This window comes from Pezoporus occidentalis, unplaced genomic scaffold (genome assembly GCF_034315485.1).
Source record: "Pezoporus occidentalis ecotype Australia unplaced genomic scaffold, CSIRO_AGI_Poc_V1 ctg72, whole genome shotgun sequence".
NCBI lineage: Eukaryota > Metazoa > Chordata > Aves > Psittaciformes > Psittacidae > Pezoporus > Pezoporus occidentalis.
The window spans coordinates 444,269-462,749 of record NW_026916072.1 but is presented as its reverse complement, the minus strand read 5'-3'; the positions used below and the strand labels follow the sequence as shown (position 1 = coordinate 462,749).

Below are 18,481 nucleotides of genomic sequence, written 5' to 3'. Positions count from 1 at the left end.
ATGAAGGAAGAGTTTTTAGCTCGATAGGTTATATGTGGCTTAGGAACTGGCTTTGTTTTGTTTTATAGTATAAACTCCATTATCTGACACTGGAACCAAAGGGGATTAACAATCTGGCAACTGCTAACCCAACAGTTCAGCTTTCACAGCACAGTCCAAAAATCAAACTTGGTTAATCTGATGACAATGGAAGTATTTCTATTAACTCTAATAAGCTTTTGCTAAGCTCTTTCTCTAAACTCCAATTAGCACTTCAGAACATGCTCACCTATAAGACAGCGAGCTTGACTTCATTCCGCATCACACCACTAACAGTACTGTTAATGGATTTCCAACTACAAGAGCAAGATCTTTCTTTGGATTTACGGGTGAAAACTGATTGAATCTAACTGGTAATAAGTCAGGGGGAGATCTCTGAAAAAAACAAAGTAAAAATCAGCATGCCCTTTAGCCTTACTTTCTGAATGTATACAAAAACAAGACAGGAAAACTGATCAAAAGTTGATAGAAACAAACTTTCTACAGCCATTTTTACAGTCCCTTCTTGTAAAGGATTAATCCTTACAAGATCTCATGTGATCTTGAAAATTAATGTCAAACCAATTGCTCAGAACAGTACAGGAAAGAGACAGGATGACTACACAGATGAAGCAAAAAGGGATTTCTCATTGAAGGGGCCAGCAGCATTCCCCCCTGCAACTATCTATGAAGACAGTTGGTTAAGAAAAAGCAAAGCTCTTTATGTCACACTTCTCAGCTGGTGGGTATATTTGTAATGCAGCATTATAAAAAGTTGGCACTGGCCCCATATGTTGCATGTGACTAGCAGAGCTTATTCAAATTAGCTAGTACTCAAGTACATAAGTATTAAAACATACAAAGCAGAAGACAAAGTCAGGCATAAAAGGCAGCTCCTTTTATCACCTGCACAGTTCCTGTAAATATCTACTCTTCTGTCTCACCTCTATGGCAGGCAAAGAAATTTAAATCACAGGCCTACATAACTGTACCATTCAAGGTTTTGGGATAGTTCTAGGTACACACCAGCTTTGAAAACATTTCCACTTCTGCTCCGTGGATCATTTAAAATTCCTGTTTGCAAATCCTCATTTACAGCATCAATCTTTGAAGGAGGAAAGGAAGACTACTGGAAGTCATTAGCCATTTGGCATTTAATATTTAATGTTTTGCAACTATAATCAATCTCATTTAGAACACGGTATGCATTTGGATTGCTACATAGTGGTTTTCTCCATGCAAGTAAAAGAATTAAATCAAGCAGAAGGGGGTAAAAATGTACCTATACATTCTTGGTTATAATGCTCGTACAGTGCCCCGAAAATGGAGGACAACAGCAACTACTTCATTGTTTTTGCAAGTACAACAGGACAAATTCAATGTGTTCCTGAATTACCTTATATGAGGTTGTTACTCTTTGATGGATGTCCCCCTCGTCATTGTCTTCACTATTCATAATCTTGTGTGCCCATGTGTGTCAAACAACCTGCTGCCCCTTAAAAGAAATGATATTTATATTAGTTGCAAAGAGTAAAAGTGAGAGGTTTTTACTTACTTTTACTTTGTGCCTGTGCTAGAATGCCACATTTTAATGCAGTTATGCCAGAAAAAGCCCTGAAGTGTGTTTTGTTTCATCACCAAACAGTCCTTCAGAGGTTGGAGTGGGGAGAGTTTTCTTCTGCCAGATGAGAAAAAGCTAGAGAACATTTTATGCAAGACAAGAGAAAGGAGAAATAGGATTCCTCTCTAGAGTAAACCTTGAGGAAAATGTCTAAGCTCTTCTCCAGGGACTATGCATATCTGCTGCTGCCATGGAACAAAAATGGATGCAAAGGTCACTGTAGGTATTTCTGCCTAACTGCTCAATGCCTCCCTGCGGGAGTCAGATGCCAGGAAAAACCTTCAGAATCCATTTAGTTCCTTCCCAACCCATTTTTGTGGGCTTTTTTCTGTTTGTTTGTGGGAGTTTTGTGGTTTGTTGGCTTTTGTTTTCTTTTTTAAACCTCCATCCACCTGTGCTTCCCTATCTAATGAATGAAACCTGATAGCATAGAGCATTGACTTCCCCATCCTTCAGCTGGACTTGTAGTGCCACCAATTGTGTCCCCCTCACGTAACAGACATTCCACAAACAGGTAAAGATACCTTCACAATACAAGCAATACCACCTCAGAGATCATCACTCTTTTCATATATAAGAACTAGAATCAAACTTTACTCAACACCAGTTACAATCCCTACCCAGTTTCCTCCTCCAGACTAGCCCTCCTTATCCCCCTTCTTCATCATCTGCACTTAACATGATCAGCCCCAATGCTTGACCATTTCCCACAGCACTGTTGAGAGCCCGTACTCATCAATGTTACTTCATTAATTCTTTGCACACCTCTGTCTGACCTTTTGGTCACTTTGGCTGTAAGCTTCTCTCAACAGGATCCCTTATCACGTGCAAGCACTGCAACAGTATTATAAATAATAAAAGCATTAATTACTTCATTGTATAGCAGGGCACACAAAACCAGCTGTGACTTGTTTTTCCTGCAAATGAACTGCACCAGAACAATTATATGAACTGTGCAGCTTTTAGCTTAACTTCAAATTTCTGTCGCTTAAAGCAACATAAAATCTTGCTTCTCCAATGACAGCTCAAAAGAGAAGGATGAAAAAAACAAGCTCTCTTCATCCCTCTTATGCACATTTTCCAAGAGCTTTGCTTCCCAAGATAAAACATACAAGGTCTGCAGATATGCTCACATCCCTGCACAAAACTGCACTGCCATGACCTAATTTGATCACATTTCTAGCCTTGTTTTTTTTGCATAGATGATCAGTCGTTAGCTCACCTTTCCCCCCCCCATTTTTGCATGATTTTCACTTTAAAACCCACACATTTTTTATTAGCTAATGCAAATTAGAATTGCACTGACTTCACAGACTACAGACAAGGTAACAGATTGCTCCACTAAAAAAGTAACAAGCTTTTTTCCCCCCCAAAGGAAAATTAGCTGCATATGGCAAGAGTAAGATCTGCAACTTTAATAAAAAGAAGTCATATTTAGTTAAAGTAAAGCTTGCTTACTCAATGACTTAAAGTTTCCTTAAAATACTAATAATTATAGTAGAAGTAGCACACTAAATAAAAAAATAAGATAAACATCTTCATTACCTATGGATAATGCCTTATGTTGTCAAAGAGATCTTAGACTTTCCTGCATCAATGTGTCACTTCATTAAAGTCATTGCAAACATCATGTGGAAAATTAATTCTGACAGATGTATATAGTTACTTTAAAGAAAAGTCAAGGTTGGTACTAAAAGCAAGACCTTCTAATGCAGTATTTTGCGCATTCTTATGGCCTAACAGATAGACCCGATTCCTAAACCCTAGAATTACACATCTAAGAGCAGAAACAGGACCATAATTAGTACTGATGTTGGCATAACTCTGTACCACAAGGAAAGCATACCATTACACATGACATTTAATACCCAGCAAAGATCTAATCAGTGTAGGTCCTAGCTGTCTGGGGTTAAAGTATTCCAAGACATTTAAATCAAATAAAATTAAAAAAGATAATCACATTAGCATTCATTATTCTCACAACCCACTTCTTCCACCCATTTCAAAACTCAATGTGTTCATACTTAAATGGCATTTTAAAAATGGTCAATATGTTTTTGACAAAGCCTAAATGCAACTATCATCTTCATCTGTTACTCAACTTCCTATTTCAGGAGCTCTTCAGACAACAAAGTAAGGCAACAACCATTATTTGTGTTCTCGTATCACAACCAAAGTTTGCAAATAACATGTGAAATATTAAACTTTCACAGAGCCTTATAATCCTGAATACATTTTCTTCTAGATGTTTTATGCTGCATCCCAGACAGACATCAAGTGAGGTAACCCAAGTGGCCAGGATGAAAATCACCAACTAACGCAGGCAAATTGCTGGGTCTGAAACGCAACGAGTTAACAGTGCATGAATCCCCAGTCTCACAAAGGAACTGCTACTTCAAAGAAAAGAAGCCTTCACTCTTCATAAGTGGTCATTAAAAGTTACACACTTCTCATCAGAGCTTCTGTAATTCCATCTTGTAGCTTGGACATACTACATTTAAAATAGCTAGTTAATCTACAAGTCCTCCATCAACTTCAGGTGTTGATAGCACTGCACGATGCTGCTTAGTGGTGCTATATACTCATAAGCAGCTGCTGTATACTCATAAGCAGCTGCTGTGTTGTTATGTTCTGCAAGGGGCTCAAACTGAAGTACGGAGGTATCATTTTACCAACTATTACCCATTTCACAAAGGGGTTGTGGGCTCTGACTTTTGGGCCTGATGGAGAAGTAGTGAAATCACCCAGCTCAAATAACTTCATGTCTGCAAACAGGCATGCACAAGAGACCTCACCTTCAGAAAGCGCCAGTACCACATCAACTGTTAACTATCCTCAAGGTTCCCACTGATTCACTAGCAACCTTAACCACAAGCAGAGGCCAGCGAAGAAATACTGCAAATCACCCCAAATCAAGGACCTCATCCACGCTAGTGCTACAGCAAGGCCTTGCAAATGTTTTTTTCAGTACAGATTGCTGCATCAGTGTCACACAGCCACAAGTCTCCCTCAAGACGTGCATTGACAAACTGCAGGGAGCTTGTGCTCTGCAGCATGCCTGGAGATCCTCTGGTACCAAGCATCAAACACAATCTCTCTTCTAACTTACAGTGGTGTTGTTACTAAGTTTTAAACAAGTAAAAGTCAGATGAAAGCTTGGCATTAAAAGTAAACAATAATTCATAATAAGTGTTAATGTATAAGATCTATGTATTTTAACATGACTTGCTAATATTAAAGAATCCACACACCAGTATTTCATAGAATGACTGCAGCAGAGAACAATGGCTAGTTCAAACCACATTAAAGCAGTCACTTCAGCCCTAACACTCACAGCATAGCTGAAGAATAAAATGAGTGCTGCTTACAAAGACTGTTTCATTCAACCACCTCTAGAAAACTTTTATTTTCCCTGTATTTCTTTTTAATATAGCCTAAAAGAATCCAAGTAGACAAAATTCATTGGATGGCTTCAGTGGATAAAGCAAGTTTTTCATTGTGATAGTATCATTCTGTAAGCAAACACTGGAATAACGGAAAACAGCCTCTCAGACGGCACACTTCCTTTAAGGATTTAGAATTCACAATAAGGCAAAACAAACCTAAAATTATTATATAGCCTGAAGAGAGATAAAAAAAAAGGATGTGCAACTTTATCTAGTGGGGCTAGCTATACTTGCAATAAGCTGTATTTCTTACAGAACAGGACTTCAACGTATGGTTTACCTCTGTTCCTTGTTTTGACCATGTGCAACTTTCTGACAGAAGCCAATCCCCTGATTCCTATAAACTCAAGTCCAGCCTCTGCATCTGAACCAAACTTTGCTGCAGTGTCATTTCACATTAAGAACAAGCTTCACAAATCCAATGAAAACTTACATTTCCCTCCATGAATAAATCCCAAAGATCTTACGACTTGGCGGCACCAAGAGGTGTCCTGTTGGAGTAGCTACACTGATGCAAGGCCCAATGTTAGATGGGTTGTAAAGAGGGTGTTATAATAAACCAACTTTGGATGAACTAATTCACATTCACCTCACTTACTAGCAAAAAATTCCCTCCTGCAATCACACTGGGCATGCCCACATGTTCCACTATGAAGTGTGGTTTTGCAGTATGCTACCAAAATAACATGGAATGTTTCTTTCCTGTACTTTCAAATATCTCAGAATTTGTTGCACTTGTATTACACAGGTATTTGCTATTTAAACTTTGACATGTAGCAGCTGCTTTTTATCATATGCTAAAGACACCTGCATACTGATCCACCCTTGACCATGATTGTTGGCAACAGGTACCGCTTTTCCCCCACAACTAATGCTAAAAACTAATTGACTGCTAACAATGAAAAACACTCTGGTGCAGTTAATGACATCTCTGAAAGCACAACAGAGACCAAAGGGACCTATATAGAGCATATATTTACCAAAATAACAAACTCATCTACATTTGAAACAGATTAGAATGGATTCAAGACAGACTCTCTGTTGACAGAACATGCACAAACTCCATTATTTGGGGCACACAAACAGTAGGATGCATTAAAAGACTGACTGACATCATTCACCCCCCACTCTCTCCCCTTGTGAGCCCATCTCTTCATCTCACCACTTAAAACAAGCAATTCTTCCTACAAACTGCTCTCCCTCTGCAAGCGAGCCTTCCTCCTACCAGCAGGATTGTTTTTGATGACTCTTTTCCTTTTTATTCTTAAGCAGCTAACAGCATTATCTTCTCCTGTGATCTCAACCCCAAAAATAAGTCCTTGTAAACAAACACCATCCAATTAAATGGATTTCAATTTTTGCAGCTCCATTACAGTACAATACTGAAAAAGAGACCCACGCAAAGTCAGGTAGGACTAAACCAACATAATGCAATTACCATGACCTACTCCAATAAAGATTTTGGAATCAGAGCAGAAGCAAATCCTGTGTTGCACCCATAAATCTGAAAACAGGCCTTAAGAAAAGGCACTTTTGACCAACACAGAGTGAAGTAATTTTAAGTGACATTGCTGAGATGAGGAGACACAAAGACCCATTAAGGAGCAATTCACAAGCAAAATAATGTTTGCAGATTAAATTTAGAAAATGACAAAGCGTTACAAGAAGAAAGAGGAACCCTACTTCAAAAGAGCTTCGGAGCTTTCAAACTTGTAAAGGTCAATAGCAAGTAGGTTTTATGAGAACAAAGAAATCCGCTGCTACCTATTCAAATCCATCAAAACACAACGAGAGGCCCAAACCATGTGTCTAGGATGATTCCAAGAGTCTGTAAGAATGATCACCTTTCTGTGGTGTTTTTGAACGCTGGTTCCTCGCTTCTGTCTTATTTTGTTCTTTGGAGTCACAGTTTTTAATTCTCCTTTAAGGCAGCTCCAACCTAAAAAAGAAAAAATAAAAGTTGAACTGAGCCACACAATGACACAAACAAGAGAAATGGGGAATGAAAATGGTTAATACCAAAGCAAGAGCAGGTCTTAAAAGGAAGAGCCTTCAAGAAATTAGGAAGGAAAGGGTTATTCCTCTAAATCAGGACCTCAGCTCGACAGAAGGGCGCTCTCAGGGGTACTAAGGAGTTGGAAGGACAATAACTACAGGCCCACTACCCTGTCAAGCCAGCTCCTCTGGGGAACTGAAGTAAAAGATAAGAACTAAAGAATGGGACAGGAAGTAACCCAGAAAGGAGAGCTACTGGGAAAAGAAAATCGCTCCCTTGCAGGAGCTCACGCTTCAGGAACCGTCAAGCGTGCGCGCACACACACACAGAAAACCAACCAAGCCCCGGCGCAGAGTCCAATGGCCCGGCGGCGGGAGGGCCCAGGGGAAGCGGGGGACGCGCTCCGGAGGAGCCCTGGTCTCCCCTGTGCCCTCACCGCCAGAGAACCCCGGTCCGCGGGCAGCCCCGGGAGCACGGCGGCAGGCGGCTGGCCCGGAGCCTGCCTGCCTGCCTTCCCCCCGCGGCCCGGGCGGGCAGAGCGGCGAGAAGCCGGGCACCCCCTCCACAGCGGGGGGCGGCGGGGAAGCCCCTCACAGCCCGCCGAGGGGGAGCGGGGAGGAGCAGGCCGGCGGCGAGCCCCGCCAGAGGGGCTGCCCGGGGCGGCGGTAGGGAGGCCCCACGGCGGGCCATGGGGTCGCGCCCCCTTCCTTCCTCCCCCCCCTCCCTTCCCCCGTGAAGGAGGCAGCGGGCAGACGGGGCTCGCCGCCCGCGGCCGTTACCTGTGTGTCGCCGGGGGGAGCGGGCGGCGCGGCCCCGTGCGCAGCCGCCCCCCGCGCTGGTGGTGCGGCGGCGGGCGGGCGGGGGCAGCGGCGGGGCCGGCCGCGGGCGGGGGCCGAGCTGTGTGGGGACACTGGGTGGAAGAAGGTCGGGTCTGTCCTGCGTGGTTGAAGGAGCACGGGGCCGCGCTGGGTGAAGCGCAGGAGGGGCCTGGAAGCGGCACAGAAAAGCCTCGGGTGACCCTCAAGGCAGGGAGAGGGGTGTTGGAGGCTGAGAGGCCTTCTGGAGGAGGGCAAGGGGGAGAGGGCCTGCAGGCCGCGGGGCGCTGTGCGCTGGGTTTGGGGCAGTGGTTACACGCATCCGTGCTCTTCCTCCGTTCCTTGTCCGGCTGGAATATCGCTTTTAGTGAGCTTTTCCCACCAGTACGCTATTGCTGGGGGGTCTGAAGCGCCAGCTTTCCGGTGAGGCCGGGTTGGGTCCCTCTTAGCCCTATGTCTATGGCTAAAGATGCTCACAGAAGAGCAGGTAAAGCACCTGGCATGCTTAGGTGTCAGTTAACAGGCAGTGGGCAGCTCGCAGCCTGTGGAAAGGAAATGACACTATTTTAGAGGCGTTTACAGTATTTCAACACTGAGCAAAAGCATATATTGAAAGGTGAGCCTACGAAGTCATTGCAGGTACAAGTAGCCCAAAGTATGTTTATTTCTTAAATTATTCAATCATTCCATTGTAAGGGGACCCAAAGCCTTCAAACTCCAACCCAAAAGTCATGGGCTGTGGTTTCATTTTGCTGTACCTGATCTAATTTTCTAATGAAAATAGGGTGGGTTTATTGGATATTTAATTTTCTCCCAGTTGCTACTCATGCAATTAACTTTTAATAGTATATTAAAAGGGAAAGAGTAATATAGGGACTTGACAATAGCTTTCTCAATCATGCCTCATTACTAATGTCTCTGAGTAATTGTGTGTCATCATAAGCCACTTGTGTTGGTAAAACGTGGTATCAACAGTGTTAGTCCATTCAAATCAATGCTTTCTAGGACCTTCTGCTAAATTAAGTACCCCATATAATAGAAATGTACGTATTTTATAACTTTGATTAGGATATCCTGGATGCATTTGCAACTACTTAAACTTTGCTTGGTCCTTAAACCTTAGAGGCTTCGACTGCCATCTGAGATTTCATCTGCAGTTCTTTATTTCCTTTTCCATTAAGTTTTTTCTCTCATTCTGTTTGCAGCTCTGCAGGACTTTAGTTTTGATTTTAAAGCTTAGCTGAAGTAGTCATGAAAATAATACTTATTTGGGGTTTGTTTTGTGTAGTTTTCCTTTCTGTGTTTTCCCTGATCAGTCTATTTATAGGGTTTTTAGGACTGTTTTTTATTGTTCGTGCAGGAGTCTGGCACTGTGAGGCGTTATGTTAATGGGTGTTCAGATGCTGTCATGAATAACTCAAATAACTAATACAAGTAAAGGTTGGAGTTTAACATTTCTTGTCTATGAATACCATTGCTTTTCTTTACTCTTCAGGTTTGAGCTTTTCTCTGCTTTCTGACTATGTTTGAATGAACTTAGTCATTGTCTGACATTTTCCCCCTCTGAAGGAAATTTCTTCAAAATAAGCCCCCTCACATTTCATTTCCTTTAGTGACTTCTACTCATGAGCTGTTGTCATGTGTGAGACATATCTTATAAATGTTTTCGTAAAGTGCTTGCAAATTAATGGCATCCTATCAATGTATTATGGTAGGATCAGAGAAAGCGTGACCAATGTCATGTGGCCAAGGTAAAATCCCATAGTGGATGTGCTAGAGGAGTTCTAAATCTCTTCTGCCTTAGCAGCCTTGCTGTGTCGTATGACTTTGTGCATGGGGAATCACTTCATTTACCACATAGGGTAATAATTCAAGTTGATCTTGAACACAGAAGTAAATGTGTCAAGATAATTTTACTTTATTAGGTATTCATTTAGGAAGAAATAAAACTCAAAGATAGGAACAATAGCCATGTAAAAAATTCAGTGATTTCTGATGAAATTTTACGGGGTTTCAGGTCGTAAATTTCCACCTCATATAGAATTCCAAATAGATTCTGCAAGCAAAGAAGGAATTTATTGTATGAAGTATCAGATTTATTCTTAACATCTAAAATGTGGAGTATGGGAGAGGGTGGGGGAAGGGTTCTTATTTCTGCTGGGTGAGAAGCATACGCCAACATTTTGTAGTTGTCAGGTCAATCAGTGCTCAATGTTTCTTTAGGACCACACCAGAGTGAATTGTAGATCACTCCCTGCAGGCAGCTTCTTATTCTCTAATTTTAGATTCTCTTCTAAAGGAAATACTTCTGATGGTGGAAGAAGTGAGGAATCTGTGTACCTTATCCTGGTCTACCCCTAATTCATTACACCTTTGGGAAGCCACTTTGTCAGTGCATGCTCCAGTTGCAGTTGAGAAATCCAGTTGTAAAAATAAAGGTGTAATTCTCAGTATTTGATAGTGCTTTAAAAACTTGTGAAGAGTATAAACCAAAAAAGCGCCTCATATACTGAATTTTAGAGTTTCATTGTTTACTAATATTCTGCTAAACCCCAATAATAGTTTGAATATTTGGTGTGCAGGTGTAATTGATACGTAGGTGGGAAGATCTTTAGAATATCTTACCAGCTGGAAGAGCTGTTTTCTTCCATTGAAAAGAAAGGGAAAATGTAACATTTAAATAAAACCCAACGACGGTCAGATGGTTTCAGGAGTCTACCTGGCTGATTATGCCAGACTGAAAGATGGGGATCCTAAAAGCATGTTGTTTTTAAACAGTGAATTTGTAGTTTCAAAATACGTTTAATAATGGTACTGTGAACTTCAAAAATGTGTGGTGCTCTTTTGTATCTTTCTTGTTATCAGTTCAGTAATAGCAAAATATTCCTTTCTAGGTAACTTAAAAGAGAAATGCCTGATAGTGCTTCTGTTTCTCATTGGATAAAAATAACCTCGAAGCTTATTTGCAATGATGATGAATAACCAGTGAAGACATACAGCATTTTCTGAAATATTGAATGTTCTCATCATGAAGATCTCTCTTCTGCAGCAGATGTATAAGGACGTGCTGGTTGGCATTCCACTGACAAAGGAAAGCCACCATTATACCTCTCTACTTAATCCGTGTGTTGAACAGTCAGCAGAAGGAGATGAATCATGTCATCGGATGCATCTGTCATCTACTAATGGTGGTATTGGGAGCCACCAGGACACTGAGATGCCAGGTGCAGTTGTCACTACGACAGATGATGTATCAAATAGCTTTGCAAACTTGAGCTCTTCATTTTGTCCACGAGAAGTGATGCTGCTTCAGTTAACCTTGATCAAGATGATGGCTGCTAAAGCAGAGTCCCGGGAAACAGAGTTCAGTATGAGACAGAAGTACTGTGAGATCGTTGTCCTTCTTCTGAAGGAGGCAAAAATTGACTCAAAATTGGTAAACTTTAATAAACTTCTGAAAGATTTCTGTGAAAGGAGGTAAAAACCAAAAAGGGACATGGCTTAGTTACTTTCTTCTATGTGTTTGCAGGTTTGTCTGCTCGGTAGTTGTGATCAGCTGTTATCTCACATGGCTTCAAGAAGTTTAGCTTCTCTTGTGTATTTCCAGCTGAAGGAAGAGGTGAGTGTGGCATAACTTTTCACAGCTTAAAAAATGACTTAGCAGATATGTGCCTTCAAGTTATTCCATTTGACTCTAGAGCCAAATTTGGCACAAAAGCAGTAGCTATGTGATTACTGTAAAATCTGAAAGTTATCCTAAAGAGGCTCCTTTTGTGAGCAGATCTACAGAGCAACATCAAAGCTGCTTCTTTCCTCCATTCATTGCCTGTGTGTCTGCTCTACCTTTGAGAGGCACACCTGCAGTCTGCTGGACTCTCTTAGTCCCTTAAAATGCCACACAGTTTTGTTGAAGTGTGTTTCACTCCGGTATCAGGAACAATGTGAAGGTCATAGTTTGCCCACAAAGTGAATCTTTAGGGGCTTTGATTTGTAAGTGGTGGATAGGAAAGAGCTGTAGTAAATATTCCAAGAGACTATTTCTCTCTTGGAATATTCTCTTTAAAGTTGCAATACAGGTATTTAAAAAAAAAAACAACCAGTAATCTAGACTATCAATGTCTTTTACAGTTACTTGATACCTGTTTGGTGATACAGTAGATAAAAATAGATAATAACCTATTGAACATTAATCAGAGATTTTCCTGTATTTTCATGTTTGACTATTCCAGTTACTTTAGGGTTTTTTTCCACTTGCTGTGTATTTGTTGAATATATATTGTAGCCTCTGTAGTAGCATCTCTCAATTTATTTCTCTCAGAAATAGGTGACATTTCTTGCAAAGTTATCTGGGAATTGTGAATTCAGATATGGTCTGTCTACAGGATTACCTAATTTTGGGGTCACATGACATTAAGAGGTTTGGTTTTCCCTTTTTGGAAAATACAGATTTTTCTATTGCATGTGTGGCTTCCTGCTGGTAAATAGAGGCCTTAACATGCACTGGACAGACATATTGCATCTACCTCTTTTGCCTATGCCTACATTTGAATTTTTTTAATGTACAACTTTAAATCCTTGTGTTATGATTTAATTTACTTTGCATAGCAACTGTAAAGCATGTGTGATTGGTTTTTGAACGCGTTTTCACAGAACACATTGAATGTCACCTGGCTGACCTTCAGTTTGAAGACTCTTTCAGGATTCTCTGTGAACACCCGGGTAGCACAATGTCTGTGGACCCTTACAGCTATTGTCAAGGACATACTGAAAGATAAAGCTTTGCCTAAAGCAGGTACTGTCGCGATTTGTGATGTTAGCCCTGCACGAGTGCCCACTAGGGGGAGGAATGTTACTTGTAATCTGGTCTAGAGCAGCTTGTCTAAAGAACGCCTACCTTCTTCATTACAAAGAGGGTGACAAAGTACTGTTAAAATGCAGTGGTTTAAGCATGCTGAAAACCTAATACTGGTCACAGTCACTTGTTTTCTGGTAATCTGATGATTTAGCTGACTGTGTTTCACTTCAACTCCACAATGTCATTCTTTTTGCTGTAGGTATTTTCAAGAAGTTGTTGGCTCCCCTTGATGCTGTGCTGGAAGGATTTTATAATTCCATTCTGTTCCATCGCTTTGACAGTCACCACTATGCTTCACCTTATTCTGAAGATACAAACACTTTGGTCAGTTTTATAGATCTACTTGAAGCACTTCTGGCTTCCAGAATTGAATTAGAACCACTCAGATGCCAGAGAATATTGTTCTTGAAAGTGTCTCATGTCCTGGATGTCATTAGCTCACCAGTTCACTATTTAATCAAGAAGAAGTTAATTTTGCTCCTTAAAAAATGTGTCCTTTACAAGCCTAGAGAAGATGCTAAATGTGGATCGCTCTTTTTCCAAACACCATCTTTACATGAGGATATGCTTGCACTGAGTAATGCTGTCCTGCAGCTTGTGGATTTGACTTGGCTTAATCAGATCCCACTCAGTGAAAAGGCCAGCTACTTTGGAGGCAGTGAAGCTGCTCCTGGAGGTAGTACTCCAGGTGGTCCTGACCAAACTGTTCTCAGAGCCTTAAGTCTGGTTGTGCTTAAAGCATTGGAATTCAAGTTTGAGAACTCTACTACAGAAACTGAAATCAAAGGTAATAGCTTTGTTTATTAAGCAGCAGTAGCTTTAAAGTTTTCAGATTTTATAGTCACAGGTCATTAAGACTGTAAATAGAATTCAGCTGAATTAGTGGTGGTGGGAGGGAGGAAAGAGAAGACCCACCCAGGAAACATCTTATCATTGTGTCCCACCTAGGTAGTTGTCTCCTTGCATTTTATCCTATCCTTATCCCTGGGATATGGTGAGCTTGAAACAGCTGTATTTGGGGTTGAAAGCTTTTCCTATTAAGAGTATGTGTTAATATTTGAAGTAGTTCAGCCAGCCTGGGAATGCCAGGCTTTTTCTCCAGTTGGAAGAGAGCCCATAGCACAGGCTTCTACTCTGGTGTGGGGAACTAAAAGGAACTGCAGGTAGCACTCTCCTGTTTTCAAATGAGGAGGTAGAACTTTTGAGTACTATTATATACTTCTCTTGGTTGAAAGCACTAGGCATTACACTCAGATGTACAATATAATTTTCAAAACCAGCAGAAGCAGGAAAAGTAAAAATAATGAAGCTATAAAGTAAGAGACAGGAAAACTATGAGACTTAGTAGAATATAGTGCTTGTGTTCTTAACCCTGACTGATAGGTCTAGTCCTTTGAATTAGTAGGCGTGAGGCATATTTCTCATACCTGCTTACTTGTGTACGTTTGTTCTACTGAATAGATGAATTAGATTAGTAGAAGAGCAGCTGTGGTGCTGGGGCTATGCCAGGAGGCAGGCAGTGGGATGGTGAGGGAATGCCGTGTAACTTGCATTCCTGATGGAAGAGGATGCATTGCTATGTCAGGCTGGTAGCTAGTTAGTATTCTTTTCCTGTGCTATAAAGAAGTGGTGAGGTGAGGCTTTTTTGTCTGAGAGACAAATCAGGAATCCCAAATCAGGATTGCCTGGAATCCCATCTTTCCGCTTGCCTTTTTACCCCAGAGAGGCAAGTGATGCGCATCATCTGCTGCTAAGCCGTGTGAACATGGATGTGCAAATTCTGAGATCAAAGGAGCTTGCTGTCCCAGGATTGCAGGCTTTATGGCAAAAATGGAAAGGCAGTTCTGAAGCAGTGTTTCTAGTAAAATACATGTGAGAATGGGTGTTCCTTATTGTCAGCCAGTTGATGATGTGGCAAGAAGTAGAAAATAATTTGTATTTCTTCTTAAACAAGAATGAAATTTCACAGCAGTTTAAATATATTGAGGCATTTTAATGCAAGTTCTGGATGTAAATGTTATTTTACTTTCTATATTTCTACATTTTATAGCAAGCATAAAATCCATTTTAATTTATCTGACTGTGCAAAAGAGCTATGGGCTTCTGTAAGACAGTTCCTGACACTTTTCCCAGATTTTGGAAGATGGTGTATTTGTGATGCAAGTTGAATTCTTAGAGTCTAAATATTTGTGGAGAATATTTTACTTATGATCCACCTTCTCAAAAATGTGTAGAAACTGAGTGTCTTAAGAATGAGTGAATAGAAGAATGTAGGTTAAATCTATTTTAGATGTCTGTGAAATATTTCCCTTTCTTTGCCAGATTCATGACATAGAAATGGGTTCTTTAATTAGATTCAAATACCCCAACTGTCAAGAGGAATTTCAAGTTGAAAGGAGTGGTGCTTCTATTTTAGTGACATTAAATTAAGTGGTTAAAACAAGCACCAAAATGCTTTAACAGTAACTTCCCTTCTGGGAAGCTGCTTGATCTTATCTTTTTTTATTAACGTGAATTAATATGGCTTAACTTGAATTTATTTCAATTTTGAGGGTAATTTCCAGATAGCTTTGATTTATAGGGAAGACTTCAGTCTGAATAGTAACTATTTGTAACAATAATTTGCTGTTCTTATTATTTTCTAAGAAGAAATGCAAGTCTTAGTCATATATGAAGGAAAACCACATAATGATGTGGTAAGGAAAATTGGTTCCCACATTGCAGGAAATTTCTCTCTTTTCTAAACATTGAATTTATGTTGTGTTACATGAAAAACTGGTACCTGGTACCATGCTACCTAGTACATTATTAGTAGTGTTGAAGAGGGAAGTTTCTTGACTTAAGGGGAATAGCCTGTTGTATGAATACAAAGTTATTTTTATGAGTAGCTACTGCATTAAGTGACATGAATTTTGAAGTGCTTTTCTCACCCAGGAGTGAAGTGTTTAGAGTGAGGGGGAAAATTAAGATTTGCAGGGAAAATACTCTTATGTTAATCATTCCAGCAAGGACTTCAGACCATCTCAAGAAGGTACCTTTATCTTAAGCCTGTATGTACTTGAAAGCATGCATCATCCATGAGGAATGCATTTTATAAAGAATTGACTATATTGCAGGCTTCATACATCATCTTACTGTAGAAATGACAATTTATTCCCATCAACTATAGATGACTGCAGTTAATTTCTGCAGTGAATCATACTGCAGGGGGTTTGCTCCAGTCCTAACAAAACATGCCAGTTGTGTTATTATTTCATATGGGAAGAATTACCCAAGATGACATCTCAGAAAAGTGTTCATATTGAATTATTACATCTGTGGCATTGACCTTGATTTCAGGTCAAGTTTGGTTTGTGATGTACCAATGAAGCTACTGGGGAGTTAAAGGAAAGTATTAAGTCCCTGTGGTATGGGCACAGTCGCATTTTTATGGGTCCTTGATACATGCAGGTTTTTGGAGGTGTAATGTTCTTTATTCTGCAAGTTTAGGTGTGGAAGGTTTCACTCTGTTGTACACAAAACTTTCTAGGTCACCTCTGATTATTCTTCCTTGAACTTCAAGGAAGTGAAGAATGCTGTTAGATGAATAAATTCTGTTGTTAAGTTTTACCTGTCTGGGGTGCGAGGATGGTACCTAATAAGTAAATTAATTTTAGGCACGCTACTTACAATTGTTAACATTGGCATCTAAACTTTGGCATGTTTAGAGTTTAATAGGGTAGCCATTCACCTTGAATTTAAGGTTGCATAACTGCATATGGTTTTCTGCAAAATATTTCTCAATTTCTTTGGTACCAAGACCTAACCTATGCAATTTGGTGCTGTGTTGAATCAGTTGAGCAAAGCATTGATAAAAGCATTCATGAACTGTTATGCACTGTTAAAAAATAAAAAGTGTGTGTTGTCTAGTAACAAAAAAAGTACAGCAAAATTCATGGTTACTTCTCTTTTTCAGGAGACTTCCAGAATTCCATGTCCCAGCTGTTGATGTTCTGGATGAATCATCTGAAGTCTTCCCCACAGTCTCGCCCAGTTGTACATCACTGTGAATGGCTGTCCTTGGTTTTCATAGAGCAAGATGATGATATGTGGGAAGCTGCTAAAGCTTTATTACTCATTTATTTAAAATTTGATAGGTTAGTCTACATTTTTCTTTGACAGAACTGTGAAGAATTGTAATTTAGTGAGGCTATTGTAATACACATAACATTTCCATTGATTACTTTTGTAAAATGAAAACTTTATAAAGGCCAACCAAGGCCAGGTTTGACCGGGCTTGGAGCAATCTGGTCCAGTGGAAAGGTGTCCCTGCCCAGGGCAGGTGGTTGGAACTGGATGAGCTTTAAGTTCCCTTCCAGCCCAGATAATTCTGGGATTCTGTGATAATTTAAACCCCCCCAAACTTCAGGACACTGTCATAATGTGTGGTGTAAGAGCAGTTAACTTTGCTGATAATTTGAGTGAGTGTTTTGGATTAAAATGAGGGAGTTGTGCAACAGTTTCCTATTAAATACTTTATCAGATCCTGCAATTCAGAATAATTGACTTCACAGTCTAAAGCAGTGATTAAACAGAGAGAAAAGGCAAGACTCTTCTTTCAACACCAGGAGTTTGACAATAATGGGATATTATAATTAAGGAGAACTCGGGGACTTCTGGCAAAGTACCCCCTAAAGACTGGACCCATGTTAATTCCAGCTAGATGATAAAAACTGTTATTGCTAACCACTAAGATGTGTTCTTCAGGAATTTGTCCCTGCTTCACTGTGGTTTAGATTACCATGCAAGATACTATCCTAACTTATAAAAGCTCTCTTAAGCTTCAGATAGAAGATACTGCAAGTAGTAAGAGGAGTGCTGCTTAAGAAAGTCTGTGTTCAGTGCTTTGCCTTCCTAAACTGATCTCCCGCCACATCTGCCTTCATTCTTTCTTTCTAATATAAAGACTTTGTTTTGATTTATACTTTTTGACAAAACTGAATTTAATCCGTTTCATGACTTCCTTTTCAGGTTACGGCATGACGCTGCTCATAACTTAAGCCAAAAAGAGGAGGAAATCTGGAACTTCCTTACGCATGCAAGTGGATATAATCCTCACTGTATCTTTCTATTTTTTCTTGAAAAAATTGCATTTGATTCCACAGTACTTCTAGATTTTCTGATTTCATCAGAAACTTGCTTTCTGGAGTACTTGGTAAGGTACTTAAAGCTTCTTGGGAAAGACTGGCATCAACTTGTAGATGTCTGTAACCATTTTGATACCAAACATGGTGCTTTTCAATCAGTTTCTTCTGTCAAGCCACCCCATCAAGAAAAACAAAGCTGTAAGACTGATGGGAGTTTGCAAAATGCTTGTTGTGAACCAGAACCACAGACTCTGGTATCTTTGGCTGTTTCTCACAGTTACTTTGCACTTACAACAGAGCAAGGTGATAATGAAGTTGTAAAGTCTAACCGGTCTAACTTCTTGATAGGCACTGATGGCACATCTCTTCTGGGTTCTCTTCAAAGCCTTGTTAATTATGACAGCTCAGAAGACTCTGAATTAGAATCAGATGGAAAAGACTGCTTGCTAAACACAAAGCAGGTGCCTTTAAGTAATGAGGGTGAAATGGGGATAAGGGAAGCTGGTTGCAGCTACATGGATGGTGAATGGAATACACTCCAGGCTGAAGTGTTGCCTGTGAAACAAAAGGGATCTAATGCCTCATCCAGTTTGACTTGTGTGGC

General features: G+C 40.3%; 2 protein-coding genes across 8 annotated transcripts in view; one reads left to right on the top strand and one right to left on the bottom strand.

Annotated features, from left to right (window-relative positions):
* Positions 1-7,993, bottom strand: part of ASB7 (ankyrin repeat and SOCS box containing 7) — a 30,484-nt gene extending 22,491 nt beyond the window's left edge. For 2 of the 7 annotated variants that reach the window (XR_009961396.1, XM_062601710.1), the window contains exons 1-3: positions 7,420-7,549; positions 6,930-7,024; positions 1,415-1,513 (exon numbers count right to left, since the gene is read on the bottom strand). The gene's annotated coding sequence lies outside the window, so the exon portion shown is untranslated. Of the gene's footprint in view, positions 1-1,414; positions 1,514-2,415; positions 2,440-6,849; positions 7,025-7,419; positions 7,702-7,860 lie in introns of those variants that run through there. The other 5 variants (XM_062601711.1, XM_062601712.1, XM_062601715.1 and 2 more) reach the window with 5 other exon arrangements.
* A 2,490-nt stretch (positions 7,994-10,483) lies between these two features.
* Positions 10,484-16,803, top strand: LINS1 (lines homolog 1). The gene is made up of 6 exons (XM_062642756.1): positions 10,484-11,332; positions 11,426-11,515; positions 12,547-12,688; positions 12,951-13,538; positions 15,686-15,782; positions 16,707-16,803. The coding sequence occupies exons 1-5, from the start codon at positions 10,925-10,927 to the stop codon at positions 15,703-15,705; spliced, it is 1,248 nt and encodes a 415-aa protein (XP_062498740.1). The 5' UTR covers positions 10,484-10,924; the 3' UTR covers positions 15,706-15,782; positions 16,707-16,803.
* The last annotated feature ends 1,678 nt before the right edge of the window (positions 16,804-18,481 follow it).

Coding starts and splice junctions, on each gene's coding strand:
- LINS1 (XM_062642756.1), top strand. CDS start 10,925: ATGAAGATCTCTCTTCTGCAGCAGATGTATAAGGACGTGCTGGTTGGC. Junction 12,689..12,950: donor TAAAGCTTTGCCTAAAGCAG/GTACTGTCGCGA, acceptor TTTTTGCTGTAG/GTATTTTCAAGAAGTTGTTG. Junction 13,539..15,685: donor TACAGAAACTGAAATCAAAG/GTAATAGCTTTG, acceptor TTTCTCACCCAG/GAGTGAAGTGTTTAGAGTGA.